The 22,250-nt window shown below is 44.8% G+C and overlaps 2 protein-coding genes across 2 annotated transcripts; one reads left to right on the top strand and one right to left on the bottom strand.

Moving 5' to 3' along the window:
• Window positions 1-8,916: 8,916 nt before the first annotated feature.
• On the top strand, window positions 8,917-11,924 carry LOC139454981 (uncharacterized). The gene is made up of 2 exons (XM_071236572.1): window positions 8,917-8,939; window positions 9,293-11,924. The coding sequence occupies exons 1-2, from the start codon at window positions 8,917-8,919 to the stop codon at window positions 11,922-11,924; spliced, it is 2,655 nt and encodes an 884-aa protein (XP_071092673.1).
• Window positions 11,925-12,513: 589 nt separating this feature from the next.
• Window positions 12,514-14,304, bottom strand: LOC139454980 (PE-PGRS family protein PE_PGRS33-like). The gene is made up of 3 exons (XM_071236570.1): window positions 13,954-14,304; window positions 13,456-13,800; window positions 12,514-13,056 (listed from the first exon to the last, which is right to left on the bottom strand). The coding sequence occupies exons 1-3, from the start codon at window positions 14,302-14,304 to the stop codon at window positions 12,514-12,516; spliced, it is 1,239 nt and encodes a 412-aa protein (XP_071092671.1).
• Between the last annotated feature and the right edge of the window lie 7,946 nt (window positions 14,305-22,250).

Genomic DNA, 22,250 nt, shown 5'->3' with positions numbered 1-22,250 from the left:
CAATAATGTTGTCTGTATTGCGTCAATAATGATGTCTGTATTACGTCGATAATGATGTCTGTATTACGTCAATAATGATGTATGTATTACGTCGATAATGATGTCTGTATTACGTCAGTACTGATGTCTGTATTAGGCCAATAATGATGTCTGTATTACGTCGATAATGTTGTCTGTATTACGTCAGTACTGATGTCTGTATTACGTCAATAATGATGTCTGTATTACGTCAATAATTATGTCTGTATTACGTCGATAATGATGTCTATATTGCGTCGATAATGATGTCTGTATTACGTCAATAATGCTGTCTGTATTACGTCAATAATGGTGTCTGTATTACGTCGGTACTGATGTCTGTATTCGTCAATAATGATGTCTGCATTACGTCGATAATGCTGTCTGTATTACGTCAATAATGCTGTCTGTATTACGTCAATAATGATGTCTGTGTTACGTCAATAATGATGTCTGTATTACGTCGATGATGATGTATGTATTACGTCAAAAATGCTGTCTGTATTACTTCAGTACTGATGTCCGTATTACGTCAGTAATGATGTCTGTATTACGTCAATAATGATGTTTGTAATACTTCAGTACTGATGTCTGTATTACGTCAGTACTGATGTCTGTATTACGTCAGTACTGATGTCTATATTACGTCAGTACTGATGTCTGTATAACGTCGATGATGATGTCTATATTACGTCAATAATGTCTGTATTACGTCAATAATGATGTTTGTATTACACCAACAATGATGCCTTCATTGCTTCAATAATGCTGTTTGTATTGCGTCAATAAGGATGTCCGTATTACGTCAATAATGATGTCTGTATTGCGTCAATAATGATGTTTGTATTACACCAACAATGATGCCTTCATTGCTTCAATAATGCTGTTTGTATTACGTCAATAAGGATGTCTGTATTACGTCAATAATGATGTCTGTATTGCGTCAATAATGATGTCTGTATTACGCACACAATGATGCCTTTTTGCCTCAATAATGCTGTTTGTATTAACAATGATTCCTTCTTTACATCAATAATGATGTCGATATTACTTAACAATGATGGATTGTGCATTTCAATTATGTTGTCAGTATTGCGTTTACAATGATGCCTTCTCTGCGTCTATAATGTTATCTGTATTACGTAACAAGGATGCCCTCTTTACGTCAATAATGATGTCTGTATTACTTGACAGTGATGCCTATTTTGCCTCAATAACGATGTCAGTATTACGTCAGCGATGATGCCTTCCTTGCGTCGGATATGCTGTCTGTATTACGTAACAAGGATGCCGCCTTTGTCTCAATGATGTTGTCAGTATTACGTTAACAATGATGTCTTTTCTGTCTCAATGGTGTTGTCAGTATTACGTCAGCAATGTTGCCTTCCTTGTGTCGGAAATGCTGCCTGTATTACGTAACAATGATGCCTTCTTTACGTCAATAGTGCTGTCTGTATTACGTAACAAGGATGCCGCCTTTGTCTCAATGATGTTGTCAGTATTACGTTAACAATGATGTCGTTTTTGTCTCAATGGTGTTGTCAGTATTACGTCAGCAATAATGCCTTCCTTGCGTCGGAAATGCTGTCTGTATTACGTAACAATTATGCCTTCTTTACGTCAATAGTGCTGTCTTTTTTACGTTACAAGGATGCTGCCTTTGTCTCAATGATGTTGTCAGTATTACGTTAACAATGTCAACGAACCCGTGAAGATCCCGGGTTAGAATTGGTCTCCAGCAAACTTGTGGTAAGAGGCGACCAACGGGATCGGGTGGTCAGGCTCGCTGACTTGGTTGATGTATGTCATCGTATCCCAATTGCGTTGATCGATGCTCATGATGTCAATCACTGGATTGTCTGGTCTTGACTCGATTGTTTACAGATTGCCGCCATCTGGCTGGAATATTGCTGAGTGCCGCCTAAAACAACAAAGAAATGATACCTTATTTGCGTCAAGAATGCTGTCAGTATAACGTCAACAATGAATCGTATGCCCCTTTTATAATTCGTTTTATTAACTACATTGATAATAAAACCTAAAAACTCTTCTTCTGCTCATTGTTCCTTTTTGGGTGTCTTGTAACTTTGGATTGCAGATTTTCTGCAAAATATGTTTCGGGATAATGTATTACATTGGTAGAAATCTGTCTCGGTATGTATGATGGATACTTCTTAATTATTTGCCACGCTGCTATTATTTCAACAATGACAACCGTTATCATGTGCCTCCGTAACACTGTTACTAACATGAAACAGCTGTCTTTACCTTGGATGTCTTGCATGAACAGCAGGGATAGTGACGTTTGTGTTCAAAGTAATGTTATTATTTATTGGTGGCTATCGAAGTAATGCAGTATTGCACGCCAACATTTCAACAACGTCACATCAATAGCTCTGCAACGTCACAGCAGTACTTCCACGTTGCCCTTGCAATGCTTAAGCAACGTCACAGCAATATTTCCATAATGGCACAGCATTAACAGTGTTTAACATTACCGTAGTGTTCGTGTTTCACATTACCACAACATAAGTGGTTAACATGACCGCAGCATTAGTGGTTAACAATCACCGCAGTGTTTAACAATACCGAAACATTAGTGTTTAACAATCACCGGAGTGTTTAACAATACCGAAACATTAGTGTTTAACAATCACCGCAGTGTTTAACAATACCTAAACATTCGTGTTTAACAATCACCGCAGTGTTTAACAATACCCAAACATTAGTGTTTAACAATCACCGCAGTGTTTAACAATACCCAAACATTAGTGTTTAACAATCACCGCAGTGTTTAACAACACCTAAACATTCCAACAGTTTCCAAAAAAGTTTAACAGTACCGCGGTATTGCAATCGTTTAATTCAGACTCTCTTTTAGTACATAACAGTTATTTTAAAACAACTTAGATATATTATTTTCTCAAAATCGATTGAGCAGTGGTAAAATGGCATATAACGGCTTGTGTTGCTCACCAGAACAGGGAATGGTGCTTCAAAACTTGATACAATATACGTATATACATATGACTAAACACAAGACAGCAAAGTGTATGAAACATCTGAAACAGTATCTCCATCACCATCCTAACTTCATTTCTGTTACGATAAACTTATTCAACGTTCAGCACTGCCATCAAAGCAATGGGTTTAGGGTGATGGAAATGCCATGTTTCAGGTTTAATGATAATGCAACGGTTCCGTGGCGTTACATTTACTGAACGAATTCGTTGCAGCGTTAAAATGTACTTTACAATTCATCAAAGTCCCTGCCCAGTGGGCCTCGAACATATTCACAATCAAATCTGTTTAATTGCAAAATACATCAACTACAACAAACGCCTTTGTTTTAAATCGTTCGTGGGGGTTGCTTGATAAAATGATGTATGAACATTTTACACAGCCTCAAAGTAGCTGAAAGTTGTTTGCCATACAGTCCATCATGGCCATATAGCTATCGCCATACAGTTCATCATCGCTGTACACTAGTCCCGCAACACGAAAACTGATGAAAATTCGTGGGAAAATGTCGTTATGATTAATTGTTTGTTTTCCGCTAGCTTGCTAATAACTAGAGGCGGGCAAACACGACAGTCGCAATCACACGGTTGGAAGTGGTAATGAAATCGCCATTGGACAAGCAGTTTCACAAAGCCTTGTTGACAAGTGCTTTTATTTCGCGATACGAGCGTGAGTTTTGCCATCTAATATGGCTGCCACATGTTCACACGGAGACAGTGATGTATTCAGCTGATTAACGTGCAACGCTGTTAAACCCACACGTGTCGATCCCTCAAGGTACGAGAGTCACCGACGTAACTGACTTCTGGCTCCACTTATGTTTAATGCTTGTTTCTGCAGAAACATCGCAGCGTATCTGCCTCCGCTTACGTATAATGCTTGTTTCTGCAGATACAGACACACCGCAGCGTATCTGCCTCCGCTTATGAATAATGCTTGTTTCTACATATACACCGCAGCGTATCTGCCTCTGCTTATGTTTAATGCTTGTTTCTACAGATACACCGCAGCGTATCTGCCTCCGCTTACGTATAATGCTTGTTTCTACAGATACATCGCAGCGTATCTGCCTCCGCTTACGTATAATGCTTGTTTCTACAGATACAGATACACCGCAGCGTATCTGCTTCCGTTTACGTATAATGCTTGTTTCTACAGATACACCGCAGCGTATCTGCCTCCGCTTACGTATAATGCTTGTTTCTACAGATACAGATACACCGCAGCGTATCTGCCTCCGCTTACGTATAATGCTTGTTTCCGTAGATACAGATACAACACATCGTATTGCGGTAACGAATATATACAACGCGATGTATTACGGGTTTTTTTATAAAATGTAAGGTTTTACAATTAACGACGTGTAACAATTGCAAGTACAAAGCGCAGCGTATCGATAGTAACAGTAATATTAATGGCTATAAAACTTAAATAAATATACAGGGAATAAATTACAAAATTGTAGTTAGATACAGGGTAACGTATTACACGTAATGGTTTTAACGGGTATAGATACAACACTACTACGCTTTAAACTGTGCATCGACGATGAAGATACAAGGCTATGTATTGTGCTTATCGGTTATAAATATACTGAGTCAAATTAAAAACTTCACATTTTAAAAAGTTATCCCATATATGATATACAACGGACAAATGTATCAGAGAAGGTAATTTTTAATCATTAAAGTCCAAAGAAGGATTTTGATTAACGGTGGTAACCATACTTTGTTCCAAGCACCTACGGTATTCGGTAATAACATCAACAGTTTAAATCATAAGTCCCAAGCACGAGAATCTGATGGCACACAAGTTCAGTAGCGTGTATGGCCACCATGTGCGTTGACAACTGCCACAAAACGCCTCCGCATGGACCTTGTGATGCTTGTGAACACATGATTGGGAAGACGACGCCATTGTTGCTGCAAAATGGTGCCAAGATCTTGCAAATTCTGTGGTTGGATCTGGAGAGTGCGCAGACTTCTGCCCAGAGCATCCCAGACGTGTTAGATGGGATTGAGGTCGGGAGACCTTGACGGCCAGTCCATGACGTTGACTCCCGCATTCTGAAGGAAATTCCTTGTCAAAATTGCTGTGTGGGGTCTGGCATTGTCGTGTTGGAAGATCAAACCGGGTCCATGTGCTGCCATAAAAGACAGAAGTTCTGGTACCAGTACCTGGTCGCGGTAAGCAGCAGCGTTGGGTTTGCCACGGATGACAAGAAGCCTGGAACGTGCATTGCCACAGAAAGCACCCCACACCATGACACTTCCGCCTCGAAATCTGTCAACTTCCTGTACACAACACTGGGCGTAACGTTCATGACGGCGCCTCCACACCCTCGCCCTACCATCAGCAAATCGAAGATTTAATCGGGATTCATCACTGAAGACGACTTGATTCTAATTCCTCTGAGTCCATCGTAAGTGTCACTGTGCCCACAATTGACGTTGACGTCTGTGTAATTGAGTCAGAATCGGCTCGCAGTATGGCCGTCGTGCTTGAAGGTGAGCAGTTCTCAGATGGTTTCGAACAGTTTGCGCACTCAGTCTACCCCTAAACAGTTCATTTCTGGTTGATGAAGCCGTCAAAAATTGGTTACGGAGGTGACCTAAGACAATTTGACGGTCCTCTGCATGTGACGTCACACATGGTCGACCTGGCCGAGGGCGATCAGCGGTGGTACCCGTTTGCTGTAGACGCGTCTTTGAATCATAAACAGTCCGTCGACTACAACCCATCATCCTTGCGACTTCAGCTACGGACGTTCCCGTCTGCAACATGGCGATGGCACGTTCACGTTGCACATTTGAAAGTCGTGGCATGACAAATGGCCGTAAAGACTTTTGTTTTCTTGTGTGTTTTTTGTGTGTTAATTACTGCTTACAAGTATGGCTGAAAACACGTGCGGTATTATGGCCACGTGACCAGTTGCACGTGAAAAACCACTATTGCCACTATAGTGCTGTGCACATGATTTTGATCGATTCACCTGCACAAAAACGGGTGTTATCTGAAGACAATACGTGGCCATTACTGTTTAAATACACAATAAGGGCCCACAACGATAACTGGTCAAAATGTTAAAATTTTAGAATTGTGAAGATTTTAATTTGGTTCAGTATACAATGCTTTGAATTTATTTTGTCGGCTATAGATACAACGCTTTGAATTGATTTTATCGGCTATAGATACAACGCTTTGAACTGCGCATCATGGCTATAGATACAGCGCTTTGAATTGATTTTATCGGCTATTGATGCAACGCTTTGAAGTGCGCATCATGGCTATAGATAAAACGCTTTGAAGTGCGCATCATGGCTATAGATACAGCGCTTTGAATTGATTTTATCGGCTATTGACACAACGCTTTGAAGTGCGCATCATGGCTATAGATACAACGCTTTGAAGTGCGCATCATGGCTATAGATACAGCGCTTTGAATTGATTTTATCGGCTATTGACACAACGCTTTGAAGTGCGCATCATGGCTATAGATACAACGCTTTAAACGCATGACTAAAGGTAAAAGGTGGTTCATTGACATCAACTGTTATACATGTGTATTGCTCTTAAATGTAATAAACACGCCACTCCTTAGTGAACGTAACCATACAGATGCAAAGCTGCGCATTGCGAAAAAGACTATTTGCACCGCTGTATAGTGTTAGCCCAATCTGGATACAATGTAATGGTATTGCCGATGTTTATGCGGACAATGATCCAACAAAGTGGATTACATTAACCGTTGTTTATATGGTCACTGATAAATCATAATGGTTATCTCATCCAACTTTCACCGGAGGCGACCACAAATAAATAAATATTTCTTTTTTTTACCCGAACATGACATGGGCGATATCTCCATTGGCCCTTCAACATGCAATGTATAAGGCGCCGCAAATCACTGTGAAGAGTTGCGTCCCTTTGGTATGTTAGTCATATGACCCTGCTCTTGGGGCTTCATCAAAGTGGTAAACGTAAAAGAACGCCATTACTTCGAGATTTCCTCCTACATTAAACTAACACGAAACCTCCTCGCACACTCGCATACTAAAATAACACAAAAATAAAATAAATTTTAATTATTTATAAAATATATAACAACAATCTGGCTGTTGTATGCTTAACATTTGTCTAGTTTTATTGATATATTATAATCTTCACCATTATGTATAATAAACATTTAGCAAGTGCATTTTCAAATTTCTACAAAGACGCATTATCAGTCTTTCTGGTTGAGGGGCGGTCGGGTAGCCTAGTGGTTAAAGCGTTCGATCGTCACGCCGAAGACCCGGGTTCGATTCCCGACATGGGTACAATGTGTGAAGCCCATTTCTGGTGTCCCCCGCCGTGATATTGCTAGAATATTGCTAAAAGCGGCGTAAAACCATACTCACTCACTCACTCACTTTCTGGTTGATATTTTGAAATCCAAGATGGCCGCTTAATGGCGTCCAAAATCACGGGCTCAATGGATTTCTGATTCTTCAGTATTCGATGAACAAAATTAAACCAAAAAATATGACCTGAGCAAAAATCCCTGCAAATCCATTTTTAGCGACATTTCGCCCCATACTATACGTTAATGCCCCATGTTACAGCGTCTGATCTGAGGTTATTCCGAGTTCCCTCTTTATACTTTATTTTGAGTAGAGGTTGAATTTATTTCGTTGATGAATTGCAATTGTTTAGGATTTAATTGTAATTGTTTGTTTGGGTTTTTTAAAAAGTGGAGTCATTTAATAATTTGTCGCCCATTTGTTTCTGTTTCCCTTTACACATTATCAAAATAAATAAGAGCCAGGGGGATGCTATGTTCTTCTTGTGCTTGTCATTGTTAGTTTGGTTTGTTGTGAACAACCAGACAAAAAGTAGAAAACACTCATGTTTACTGGTGGCTCAAATCAACACCAACAAGAAATAGTTATTCGATGGCGTTGTATCTTATACGGGTGTCATAGTTATGTTTTGGACCTTACGTTTGCAGTACGTTTTGGCGACTGTTTTTAACGAACGATAACGTTTGTAATTGTTTGGTCGCATCCAATTTTCAAATGTATGGATTGTTTTACCTGGCAGTTTATATTCGTTTTGGTTATGATGATGACGTCATGCTTTTTTTCGTTCCCCCATCTCCAGGTAATGAAATCTCTACTTCATTCTCATTCTTTATTAATCCCTTTCGATGGTCTAGATGTTATTCTGGACTGTGCCTTGAAGCAGCTTCGTGAAGACTGTCACGTACTGACCTCGTTTCCAACAGAAATAGACTTCTCCAACTTGGAACAGTCACCGATCCTAATAACCAAGCGGAAGTGACCAGGCAGCTACTCACATTCGGAATAACTCGTGTCAGTCCGGACACGAAATCAAACGAGATGTGACGAATGCATTAATTCCGGTTCATCCAATCCGAACATCCCGTGCCGTCCTTCACCGCAGGTGATACGTTGTAGTCGAGCGCATTATCGGATTATACTATCGTGTCCTCTTCACCCGCATTTCGTGACAAATGGGGGTAAACATCTTCAGCTCCCTCCCCCAACAGGCCCGCCCCACCCTCGGGTTAATTGTCTAGGCAGGTGGCGCGTGGCCGAGTGAACAGACGGCCATCGGCAGTATCTCTCTGACAATGGGAATCCGAGGTTATTTCACAGATAACTCCGTTATAAAGACAAAAGTGGTATAGTGGAGCTCTTGTAACCTAATATGGTTGAACAGTGATTAGGATTACGCTTGTTTCGATGGTTTTGAATTCATTAGATCATTTTCGATTTTTTTAATGATGGGTCTAGCTGTCTGGCTTGAAATCCCATTACAGAACTGTTAAATCAAATATTTTAGTGAAAGTTCAGCCTGTGATCTATACAAAACATGTTAGCTTCATTCGACTTAAGGTAACAAATCGACATCCTTTTTTATGTACAAGCCTCGACGAAACATTTGAAATATCACAGGTTTTCCAAGGTGAACTCGGAGTTTAAGTGAGTGAATAGACACTTTTTTTTGTTTGGGTTTTTGAAAACCTTTTAATTTGTTTTTGGGTAGGGTGGTTTCGTATTCCACACGAAATATACATGCGGGATCATAGATATAAGTATAGTTTCCCGAAAGTTTAACCGCCATGGTCAGCATCAACCCTACACCAACAGTACACCTAGTCTCCTACAGTACACCCACATCCATACTGTACACTCCGGTCTCCCACAGTACACCCCGGTACTCTTCAGTACACTCCGGTACTCTTCAGTACACACCAGTCTCCTACAGTACACTCCGGTCCCCTGCAGTACATTCCGGTCCTCTACAGTACACTCCGGTCCCCCACAGTACGTTCCGGTCCCCTACAGTCACTCCGGTCTCCTACAGTACACTCCGGTCCTCTACAGTACACTCCGGTCCCCTGCAGTGCACTCCGGTCTCCTAGAGTACACCCCGGTCCCCTACAGTCACTCCAGTCTCCTACAGTACACTCCGGTCCCCCACAGTACACTCCGGTCTCCTACAGTACACTCCGGTCCCCTACAGTCACTCCGGTCTCCTACAGTACACTCCGGTCCCCCACAGTACATTCCGATCCCCTACAGTCACTCCAGTCTCCTATAGTACATTCCAGTCTCCTACAGTACACTCCGGTCTCCTACAGTACACTCCGGTCTCCTACAGTACATTCCGGTACTCTACAGTACACTCCGGTCCCCCACAGTACACTCCGGTCTCCTATAGTACATTCCAGTCTCCTACAGTACACTCCGGTCTCCTACAGTACACTCCGGTCTCCTACAGTACATTCCGGTACTCTACAGTACACTCCGGTCTCCTACAGTACACTCCGGTCCCCTGCAGTACACTCCGGTCTCCTACAGTACACTCCGGTCTCCTACAGTACACTCCAGTCTCTTACAGTACACCCCGGTACTCTACAGTACACTCCGGTCCCCTGCAGTACACTCCGGTCTCCTACAGTACACTCCGGTCCCCTGCAGTACACTCCGGTCTCCTACAGTACACTCCGGTCTCCTACAGTAAACTCCGGTCTCCTACAGTACATTCCGGTACTCTACAGTACACTCCGGTCTCCTACAGTACACTCCGGTCTCCTACAGTACACCCCGGTACTCTACAGTACACTCCGGTCCCCTGCAGTACATTCCGGTCCTCCTACAGTACACTCCGGTCCCCCACAGTACATTCCGATCCCCTACAGTCACTCCGGTCTCCTACAGTACACTCCGGTCTCCTACAGTACACTCCGGTCTCCTACAGTACATTCCGGTACTCTACAGTACACTCCGGTCTCCTACAGTACACTCCGGTCTCTTACAGTACACTCCAGTCTCTTACAGTACACCCCGGTACTCTACAGTACACTCCGGTCCCCTGCAGTACACTCCGGTCTCCTACAGTACACTTCGGTCCCCTGCAGTACACTCCGGTCTCCTACAGTACACTCCGGTCTCCTACAGTACACTCCGGTCTCCTACAGTACATTCCGGTACTCTACAGTACACTCCGGTCTCCTACAGTACACTCCGGTCCCCTACAGTATATTCCGGTCCCCTACAGTACACTCCGGTCCTCTACAGTACATTCCGGTCCCCTGCAGAACACCCCGGTACTCTTCAGTACACTCCGGTACTCTTCAGTACACTCCGGTCCCCTACAGTACACTCCGGTCCTCTACAGTACATTCCGGTCCCCTGCAGTACACCCCGGTACTCTTCAGTACACCCCGGTACTCTTCAGTACACCCCGGTACTCTTCAGTACACTCCGGTACTCTTCAGTACACTCCGGTCTCCTACAGTACACTCCGGTCGCCTGCAGTACATTCCGGTCTCCTACAGTACACTCCGGTCTCCTACAGTCACTCCGGTCCCCTGCAGTGCACTCCGGTCCCCTGCAGTACACTCCGGTCTCCTACAGTACACTCCGGTCTCCTACAGTACACTCCGGTCTCCTACAGTACACTCCAGGCTCCTACAGTACACTCCGGTCCCCTGCAGTACATTCCGGTCTCCTACAGTACACTCCGGGCTCCTACAGTCACTCCGGTCCCCTGCAGTACACTCCGGTCCCCTGCAGTACACTCCGGTCTCCTACAGTACACTCCGGTCTCCTACAGTACACTCCGGGCTCCTACAGTACACTCCGGTCTCCTACAGTACACTCCGGTCCCCTGCAGTACACTCCGGTCCCCTGCAGTACACTCCAGTCTCCTACAGTACATTCCGGGCTCCTACAGTACACTCCGGGCTCCTACAGTACACTCCGGTCTCCTACAGTACACTCCGGGTTCCTACAGTACACTCCGGTACTCTTCAGTACACTCCGGTCTCCTACGGTACACTCCGGTCTCCTACAGTACACTCCGGGCTCCTACAGTACACTCCGGTCCCCTGCAGTACACTTCGGTCTCCTACAGTACATTCCGGTCTCCTACAGTCGCTCCGGTCCCCTGCAGTACACTCCAGTCTCCTACTGTACACTCCGGGCTCCTACAGTACATTCGGTCCCCTGCAGTACACTCCGGTCTCCTACAGTACACTCCGGGCTCCTACAGTACACTCCGGTCCTCTACAGTACATTCCGAGACCCCTGCAGTACACCCCGGTACTCTTCAGTACACTCCGGTACTCTTCAGTACACACACGTCTCCTACAGTACACTCCGGTTCCCTGCAGTACACTCCGGTACTCTTCAGTACACTCCGGTACTCTTCAGTACACACACGTCTCCTACAGTACACTCCGGTCCCCTGCAGTACATTCCGGTCTCCTACAGTACACTCCGGGTTCCTACAGTACACTCCGGTCCCCTGCAGTACACTCCGGTCTCCTACAGTACACCCGGGTCCCCTACAGTCACTCCGGTCCTCTATAATACACACACGTCTCCTACAGTACACTCCGGTCTCCCACTGTAAACTCCGGTACTCTTCAGTACACACACGTCTCCTACAATACACTCCGGTCTCCTACAGTCACTCCGGTCCCCTACAGTCACTCCTGTCTCCTACAGTACACCCCGGTCCTCTACAGTACACTACGGTCCTCTGCAGTACATTCCGGTCCCCTGCAGTACACTCCGATCCCCTACAGTACACTCCGGGCTCCTACAGTACACTCCGGGCTCCTACAGTACACTCCGGTCCCCTGCAGTACACTTCGGTCTCCTACAGTACACCCCGGTCCCCTACAGTCACTCCGGTCCTCTATAGTACACACACGTCTCCTACAGTACACTCCGGTCTCCTACTGTAAACTCCGGTACTCTTCAGTACACACACGTCTCCTACAGTACACTCAGGTCTCCTACAGTACACTCCGGTCCCCTACAGTCACTCCGGTCCCCTACAGTCACTCCGGTCTCCTACTGTACAATCCGGTCTCCTACAGTACATTCCGGTCTCCTACAGTACACTCCGGTCTCCTACAGTACACCCCGGTCCCCTGCAGTACACTCCAGTCCTCTACAGTATATTCCTGTCCCCTACAGCACACCCCGGTCCCCAACAACACAACTGGGACCCCCGCAGCAAACCCCGGTCCCCTACTGCACACCCCGGTACCCCAAAGCACACCTGGGACCCCCAGATCACACCTGGGACCCCCACAGCACACCTGATCCCCCACAGCACACCTGGGACCCCTACAGCACACCCTGGTCCCCCACAGCACATTTGCCAGCACAGCAGACCTGATCCCCCACTGCACACCTGGGACCCCCACAGCACACCTGGGACCCCCACAGCACACTTGATTCCCCACAGCACACCTGGGACCCCCACAGCACACCTGGGACCCCATAGCACACTCTGGTCCCCCGAAACAGCTGGGACCCCCCACAGCACACATGGGACCCCTACAGCACATCCCTGTCCCCCACAGCACACCTGATCCCCCACAGCACACCCTGGGGCCCCTTCAGCACACCCTGGTCCCCCACAGCGCACCTGGGACCCCCACAGCACACCCCGGTCCCCTACAGCACACCCCGGTCCCCTATAGTACACCTGGGACCCAACAGGAAACCTGATCCCCCACAGCACACATGGGACCCCTACAGCACACCCTGGTCCCCCAAAGCACACCTGATCCCTTAACAGGACACCTGGGACCCCTACAGCACACCCCGGTCCCCTACAGCACACCCCGATCCCCTATAGCACACCTGGGACCCAACATGAAACCTGATCCCCCACAGCACACATGGGACCCCTACAGCACACCCTGGTCCCCCAAAGCACACCTGATCCCTTAACAGGACACCTGGGACCCCTACAGCACACCCCGGTCCTCCACAGCACACATGGGACCCCCACAGCACACCTGATCCCCAACAGCACACCTGGGACCCCTACAGCACACCTGGGACCCCTACAGCACGCACACCCCTGTCCCCCACAACACACCTGATCTCCCACAGGACACCTGGGACCCCTACAGCACACCCCGGTTCCCCACAGCACACCTGGGACCCCCACAGCACACCTGATCCCCCACAGCACACCTGGGACCCCTACAGCACATCCGGGTCCCCTACAGCACACTCTGGTCTCCCACAGCACACCTGGTACCCCCACGGCACACTTGATTCCCCACAGCACACCTGGTACCCCCCACAGCACACTTGATTCCCCACAGCACACCCCGGTCCCCCACAGCACACCCCGGTGCCCAAAAGCACACCTGGAACCCCACAGCACATTCCGGTTTCCCACAGCATACCTGGGACCCCCACAGCACACCTGGGACCCCTACAGCACACCTCAGTCCCCCACAGCACACCTTGGACCCAAACGGCACACCTGGGACCCCCACAGCACACCCCGGTCACCCACAGCACACCTGCTGGGACCCCCACAGCACAGTTGTGACCCCCACTACACACCTGATCCCCAATAGCACACCTGGGACCCCCACAGCACACCTGGGACCCCATAGCAAACCTGGGTCCCCACAGCACACCTGATTTCGCACAGCACACCTGGGACCCCCACAGCACAGTTGGGACCCCCACAACACACCTGATCCCCAATAGCACACCTGGGACCCCCACAGCACACCTGGGACCCCATAGCAAACCTGGGTCCCCACAGCACACCTGATTCCGCACAGCACACCTGGGACCCCAACAGCACACCTGGTACCCCTACAGCACACCCCGGTCCCCCACAGTACACCTGGGACCCCCACAGAACACCTGGGACCCCCACAGTACACCCGGGACCCCTCACGAAATGCAAAACCATGTAAACCATGTTTGAATTAAACAGTGAAATATATTCACTGAAGAAAAAAGTTAAATGATCATCACATATGTTGAATCTCAAGAACTGGTTATAATTCTTATGACAAACCCCGAAACAAAGTCAACACAATTGTCTGTAACCGAGAACCTGTCCCACGTCATCAATCAGACTAAGGGCGACAACTCTCAGTAACTGTCCACCGCGTTACGTGCTAGAAGCATTTACATAACATTGCTAGCATCATACGCGAGCTGCCTTCCTTCCGGGGTGGTCTTATGCGTCTCGCTAATAGCTGCTATTACCGGCCATTGTGTCGCGTGGCTTGTGTACATATTCTTTCGCCTTTTTCTTGATAAAACGTAGATAGATCAGTTCTTAGAGAGAAAATGGCGCTGATTTCGATGGCCGAACAAAGACCCGGGGCAGATCAGGATGATTTATGGCCGTACGCCTTTCCGGCTATCATTTTTGTATATCAAATCACGGTAAATGCGCCACTTTCCGTTCTCAATGTGTAAGGTAGCCAGCGAAGGCTCTTAACTGTCAGTCGTTTGTATGCACAATCGCGCCGAGCCGTTCGCGTAGTGTCAAATTTCGGGCCAATATGTCTAGGTACAAACTTAGGCCCAGCTAAAGGCACTTACGGGCATTGATTTTTCATTAAGTATATTTCGACATGTCATTTTCCCCAAAGGATAGGAGAGCAGTTTCAATAGCCTTGGTTTACCTTCGCCAAATTTTGTCGCCACAGTGTTTACCAGCCATACGGACTGGCGTAATACAACACCAGCTTGGCATAGGGCTGGCCGTTGGTGTTTGCGAAATAATTAATTACATCAAGGGAATCGCCAAGGTAATTTTCAAGCTGTTTACATACTTTACTTTATGTGCCAAAATTCGAAGAGTGTTAGAGATGTTATCGCAAATGATAGACACATCAATATCACGCGGCGAAGAAAATTGAAAGCGTTTTTCACTCTTATAAGCATGGCGTCATTTAAATGTATGTGCGAATATAGATTATATGTTTTACGTGCCCTCGTGAATATTTTTCACAGCCACCGTGGCAAAATGTAAAATTATTGACGACTTTCGATAACGATTGAAAAGAAAAATCAAATTTTTACAACGAGCACTGTTTGTTTTCTTGTTAGAAACTGTGCCTGTTATCCTTGTTGATTAGAAAACATTGTTTTGTTGGAAAATACTCATGGCCGGTCGATATACTGCGGATTGAATAGCTAAGAGACATAATAGCTGAATGTAGCGTCAATGATACGTGATACGCGTGCATTAAGACTCTGGATAGTGTTAACAGGATTCAATAATTTGGAAGTAGTTTTATCAGGTTCGTTGGCGTTGCAGCTAAACCTACACGATATGTCCTGTTGTTCTGAATGGGTGAATGGCGATAGTTTAACGCGCATTCATATTCAAGAGTCAATAGTTTTCAGAACAAAAATGCCACCCTAACGTAGATTGATATTAAATAAAACACTTTTGTGCTTGAAACTTTATGAGTCATGTATTCTATGCCACTCACTGTCAAGCGTCTGTGAGAGCACTGATAATCTACCTGTTCGCTTTCCTTCCACATTGGGCGTCTGCGCGATATAACTGAAATACTGTTCAAAGCGGTGTTAACTGTTCGAAGCGTTACTCACTCAGTGTTGCCGGCCTTTCGAGCTAGTGTGAGAGGAAATCCCACTGTGGCGCAGGTTGCAGAGTGTTGGATTCGAATGTACGAACAGCGGATCCTGGCATGACTAAGGGACGCAACACTATTAGTTTGGTTGGTTTGTTGTTTATCGCTGCACTCAGCAATATTCCAGCTATATGACGGCGGTCTGTAAATAATCGAGTCTGGAGCAGACAACCCAGTGATTAATATCATGAGCATCGATCCACGCAGTTGGGATCGATGACAAGCATCAACCAAGTCAGCGAGCCTCACCACCGGATCCCGTTACGACAAGCATAGTCGCCTTCTACGGCAAGAATGGGTTGCTGAAGACCTATTCTACCCCGGATCTTTACTAAATGGCGAATTACGCGTCTGGACTATACGAGCTCTTGATAAGTTTGTATTTCCAGAGCGATATTCAGCATACCCTGCCGATAACAGAGAACTGGAGACAAAGTTCCAGCGTTGATGTTGGTCGGTGTGCGGAGTTACGTCCCTTAGGCGTGTCGGGATCTTATGATCGTGCGTTTGAAAACCAGATTCGCCATGATTAAGATCATTGAAACAACAGGAGAGAAATGTGACTCAACTGTCAGCGTCAAGAAGGTTATCAAAGGTTTAATTTCAACGTTAACAAAGATACAATTATGGATAGCAACTTCTATATTTTACTGTATCAGCGATCTTTGGTATAGATCCTTATACTGTTGTCAAGCAAGGATTGACAAAAATATAGTTGTTAGCCCTTAATTTTGTCTGCTTTGTCATCCATCAAGTTATAAGAAATGCCACTGAAACAAATCAAATTTAATGTCGTACGACGCATGGTTGCGAAGCTACTGTTCAGAGATGGGCAGCGGAGTTCAAAAGTGAGTGAGTGAGTGAGTGAGTTGGGTTTAACGCCGCTTTTAACAGTATTCCAGTTATATCGCGGCGTGTCAGCTTAATGTGGGAGGAAAGCCCGAAGTGATGCAGGTCTCAGACGTTTACCACTTCGGTGAAACCCACGAGCACGGGTATGATGCTGACAAACTTAGAAACACAATCGGGGCGAGGCTGGATTCGAACCCACAATCATAGGTTTCTGGCATACCCAAGGGACTCAACTCTGCACAGCGTATCGCGGCGCCTGGGACGACTGGGCCACCCGTGCCCCCGCGGAGTTCAAGAGAGGAAGAGGAGATGAGGGCGCCTCGATGATGACCGAATATCAGGGAGACCTTCAACTGAGAACATGCAATACATGATGTGATTATGGACGACTGACCACAAGTCACATAGTCAATACAATAAGCATCGATCACGAGAGAGTTGAGAATATTTCTAAGAATGAACTGGGCATGACAAAAATTTCGGCACGCTGAATCAGAAACGCTCGAGGTTAAGCATCTCATTTGAGAATGTTCGTCATTTCGAAGCAGACCCAGCTGGTTTTCTTGAGCGATTTGTGACCATGGACGAGCCTCGGTTTGACCACTATAAGCCAGACACTAAAGAACAATCAAAGAAATGTAACTTCTCTGACGACGAAGACTGCAAATCTGTTTTATCAGCTGTAAAGGTGATGGCTTCGGTTTTCTGGGATCCCTACTGGTGTATTACCTTCGATAAGGTCAGACCATGTGTGGCCTAGATTATGCTAATCTGCTAAGGCAACTGGGAGCGAATACCAAGGCTCAACGGCGCAGAAAGCTAACTAAAGGTGTGTTGTTCAACGATAATTCTCCGTATACTCTCAAACCTGAAGAAAGAAATGTCTGGCAAGCATTTTGCAAATGATGATGACGTTACTTCTGCTGTGGAGGGCCTTTTACGTCACTAGGAGGAAGCCTTCAACACCAGCGGGAGGGACCCAGGGACTCCAGCGTCGTTGGCAGAAGTGTGTTGAACCCGGAGGGGATAATGTTGAATTATTAGAAACCAACACCATCATAATTAGTGCCAGAACATTTCAGCCTCTTCGTATCAAGGATCATTTCATAAAACAGGAAGACAATGTGAACTTTGCTTTTGTAATGGCTGAATAGTGCGTTCTTTCCGCGAGTAAAGGACCCGTGAAGATCCGGGTTAGAATAGGTCTTTAGCAACCCATGCTTGCCGTAAAAGGCGACTATGCTTGTCGTAAGAGGCGACTAACGGGATCGGGTGGTCAGGCTCGCTGACTTGGTTCCTCATATTAACAACCACTGCTTTGTCTGGCCCACACTCGACTGCTTACAGGTCACAACGAAATAGCTAAAATATGACTGACAGCGGCGTAAAACAAGATTCACATCAGTTGTCAGACCAGAATTGATTTTTGTACAGGTGGTCGTGATAAAAGCAGTACTTTTGCTGACTTCTTTTGCTGACTGCGGCGTAAATATATATTTTCTCACGGATTTAGGACAAAGACTTTTGTGTCCCTGGATGAATTAGGAGGTCCAAGAGACGTAACGCATTGACGTTTTCTGCGTGTGCCATAGCTGAAAAATGAACATGGATGCATTAATCTTGTGAAAAGTTGAGTTTTACCTTATGAATATTCCGTCTCGTAATTTTATGCTTCCATTTGAAGGGCGGTTATGTTTATTAAGAAGTATTAATAGAAAATTTAGCTTGTGTTGGCTTTTGTATTGTCGCAGCTACTGTTTAACGGTGTATATTTTGGCGTTTAACGCTGGTTGTGGCGTCGAGGTGGCGGTTGCCAACTACTGCTCGATTGCAGTAAGTTGAATTTAATGCCTCTTTGAACAGCATTACAGTTGTATTCGTGGGATAAATGCCCGGCATGAAGCAGGCGTGAGACGATTGCAACCTATGATGCTGACAAGCAAAGGACCATACACAGAGATTCGAACCTTCCATCATCGGATCCTGGCACGACTAAGGCCAGTTGTATGCGCCTTAGATGACTGTGTGTCCTGTGTCCTGGTCACAGCACTACGTTACTCCCAGTATAAGACTCCAGACATCCGTAGGATTAACATTTCTTTGTTGGCAGATCTATGTTGGAAGGGTTGGTTACGAAGAAGATAGTTTAAAAAAACGAAAACACACACACACACGTGCATGCACGCCCCTACTTAAGTGTAATTATCTTGAACGCGCCGTTGAACCCTATTTCCCCACCGTATAAATTAATCTTCTTGTATTAAATTTTGAACACGTTTCCAGTATCCAAATATGTTAACCAATATAAGTATCACGCGAGGTATTTTGCTGTGTCTTTGTGGGGCTCGAACTGATTATGAGAGAAATTATTCGTGTATGTGGATATAAAATGGAGCCACATATTTCATCAGTCGGACATCTTGTCAAAAGGAATTAAATCTCGTCGCGACGCGAGAGTCTCACGAAATACTCATCAAATCGTACCTTCACATCAAAAGAGCGCGTGTCAAGGGATACAACCGTCATGACGAAAGGTTAGCCCCAGGGATTACGAAGTAACAGCGAGTTGATCTTAGCGTTAAAGTTTCATTGTGTGGGGCACGCGCGGTGCTAGATATGGACGTTAGTCTACCAAGGAAGTGTGAATAAATAAGTTTTGTGAGAACCAGAAAAAGATGTATGCCAAGCATTGTCATCGAGGTGTCGCCAATGCAGCCATTAAGATAGTGCGGGTTTGGTTTAAGAGCCACTCGCTCTGATTTGGACTTGTTCGGGCACCGCATTAGACATAAAATGAAGCTTCGGGCACAGATGCCGTGATTTCGGAATGAATATGATGTGTTTATGGCATTTATTTGCAATAGTGGCGTAAAAGACCCACTTATAGGCAACTGTGTATATATAGTTGTCCAGGAATACAGGATCGACACACTGTGGTGAACTCTGAACTAGTTTATATCGTCACGCGATCCATCATGGATCCTAAGTGCCTATAGGTAAATCACATTGCATAAATTACACCAGGTGCTTTAGCGCGATACGAATTTGTCAGAAGTAGTAATTTCTTATGATTTATCAGAAAAAAAGTATCCTGAACTGGCTCTAGAGAACATCTGCAACTGGCATGAAGCAGCATTGACAAATTAAAAATACATATAATTTCCGAAGATAATTGTATGACATCTAACGCGTTGATATTTTCTTTATACAGTAACTTTTGTGGTTTTGTTTGTCGTTCTTTTTCCTGTTCTGGGTGACGTTAAAACTTATTAATGATCGTTTTTGTCTGTCGTACATAACGAACGACTTATTGTGTCTATGAATATTAGGGACTTCTTTTCAACGATGTGTTGTGACAGTTTATTTTCATTATTTGAATAATAGATTATACTTAAAGAATAAACAATATTAACAAAATATTCATAATGACACTTGAAGGATTTGATCTTATTCAGATCGATTGATATCTGTTAATTTGTGAAATGTTATTTTCAATATACCTGGTAAATATGATATTTACTTTCATAAAAAGCAATTCTTATAAAGTATTATTTTGTATTCATGTATATTTATTTACGTCTGGGGAATATGTTGGTGAAATGGACGGAACATGTTATTGTAAATTCGTTTCAGTAACACAATCACAGCAAGTTTATTTTCTCAATAGGTTTTAATAAATGCTATTTGTAGGTAAACTAGCTTTACCTGTATAAATGGCCCGGTTCAGCATCAGCCTGACTACTCAGTCAAAGTCACCTCCCTCGGCGCCATAGGAGAGGGACGTTGTAACGTCTTCTCTTTACTTTTCGAATATATCAATGTCTCGCGTCTGTATGAGACATATTCACAATTTTGTGGCCCGGAATCAGAGTCTCCGTGTTAACTTTACGAGACAAGACGGCATAAACGTCAAGAGGTTTACATTATGAGCCAGTGGTCCTCAGTGAGTGCTGTTATTATATGTATGACGCCAAAATGGACATACCTTTTATCCTTATGAGGGCATGAAAATATATTTCTCTTGCTCGTTTGTGACACATATGGCGGTGTTAACTACAGTGATGTGTGACAAAACAGAAGAATGCACTTGAGAGTAGTCTGAGTGTACGATGGTGGTCACCTGGTGTTGACTTACTGCCCTGAGTGCGGTACGCTCAACTTTGTCAGCGCACAACGATGAAAGTAAGGGGATAAGAGAGCACCTCTGCCACACACCTAAATCGTTAACAAATCTCACCGTTACCTACTTTGCAGCATGCACTTGCAAGTGTTACAATGAGGGAGGGAATATGGTTTTACGCCGCTTTTAGCAATATTCCAGTAATATCACGACTGGGGGACACCAGAAATGGGCTTCACACATTGTACCCATGTCGGGAATCGAACCCGGGTCGTTTTAACCACTAGGCTACTGCAACTGTTACAGGGTTTCAAGGTGTTGATGACGATGATAATGATTATGCGTCATCCTCATATCAGAAAGTTAAAACACGAACTCCAAAGTTATCAATCGACGATAATAAACAAAAACAAAACAAAAAAACCATGAACAAATATGTTCAGTATAACAAACAGATGACAAGGAAACGAAGCGAATGTGTAGGTAAAAAAACAAATAAAACTGTCTTAAACAATATGCTTTCATTGATGTAAAATATGCCAGTTACATTATGACTTATCACAAAGACGGTGTATCCGGCATACCAAATTCGATGTTTCCGTCATCTCGTCATGTCGTAGATGCTTTCTGTCGTTAATTACAAAGGCTTCACGGATTCGTGTGCCTAGATGAACTTGTGGAGAGACAGGAGGGCAGTTTGTCATGTACGTCAGCAGCACCCGTCTTGGCTAGCCGTCTCCTTACTTCCATAATCAGGAGGCGTTTTGTATTACTTGGGGTACGAATCCACCGATCCTAACTTTCACAAATGTGTAACAAACTTAAAATTATGTGGTCATTTTTCTTATTTTACTGAAAATGTTAATATCGCGGGCACAGGTCCTTTAATGTTTCCCGCAACTCAAATGGTGTAAAGAGAGTAGGTCGGTAATATGTCTTACTGGTTCCGGGGTTGTTCCTTTTGCTTTAAAAGTCATGTATTTTCTTAGTTTACCATACCGTGCTTTTTAATATGGATGGTGACCACTTTGAAAAAAACAGATTTTGCAATTTTGTTATATTTTTATATTTTCGTTTCGACAGCCGACCGCGTGTTTTGCGGAAACAACTCACTAATCAATTAACAAAATAAAGAGTCTAGTAACCGTAGTGGACGTCGGAAAACGATTTTGGTCATTGTTAAAGTATGGTGTTTCCTCTTGTCCTGAAACCAGATGCCAAACATGCTTTGGTCACGACATATTCCTTTACTATGAACTTTGCGCTAAATGTAAATTA

This window comes from Haliotis cracherodii, unplaced genomic scaffold, assembly GCF_022045235.1.
Source record: "Haliotis cracherodii isolate W230 unplaced genomic scaffold, xgHalCrac1.p SCAF_11, whole genome shotgun sequence".
In the NCBI taxonomy this organism is placed as follows: domain Eukaryota; kingdom Metazoa; phylum Mollusca; class Gastropoda; order Lepetellida; family Haliotidae; genus Haliotis; species Haliotis cracherodii.
Note: the sequence above shows the minus strand (reverse complement) of the source record. Positions and strands in the feature narration are given on the sequence as shown.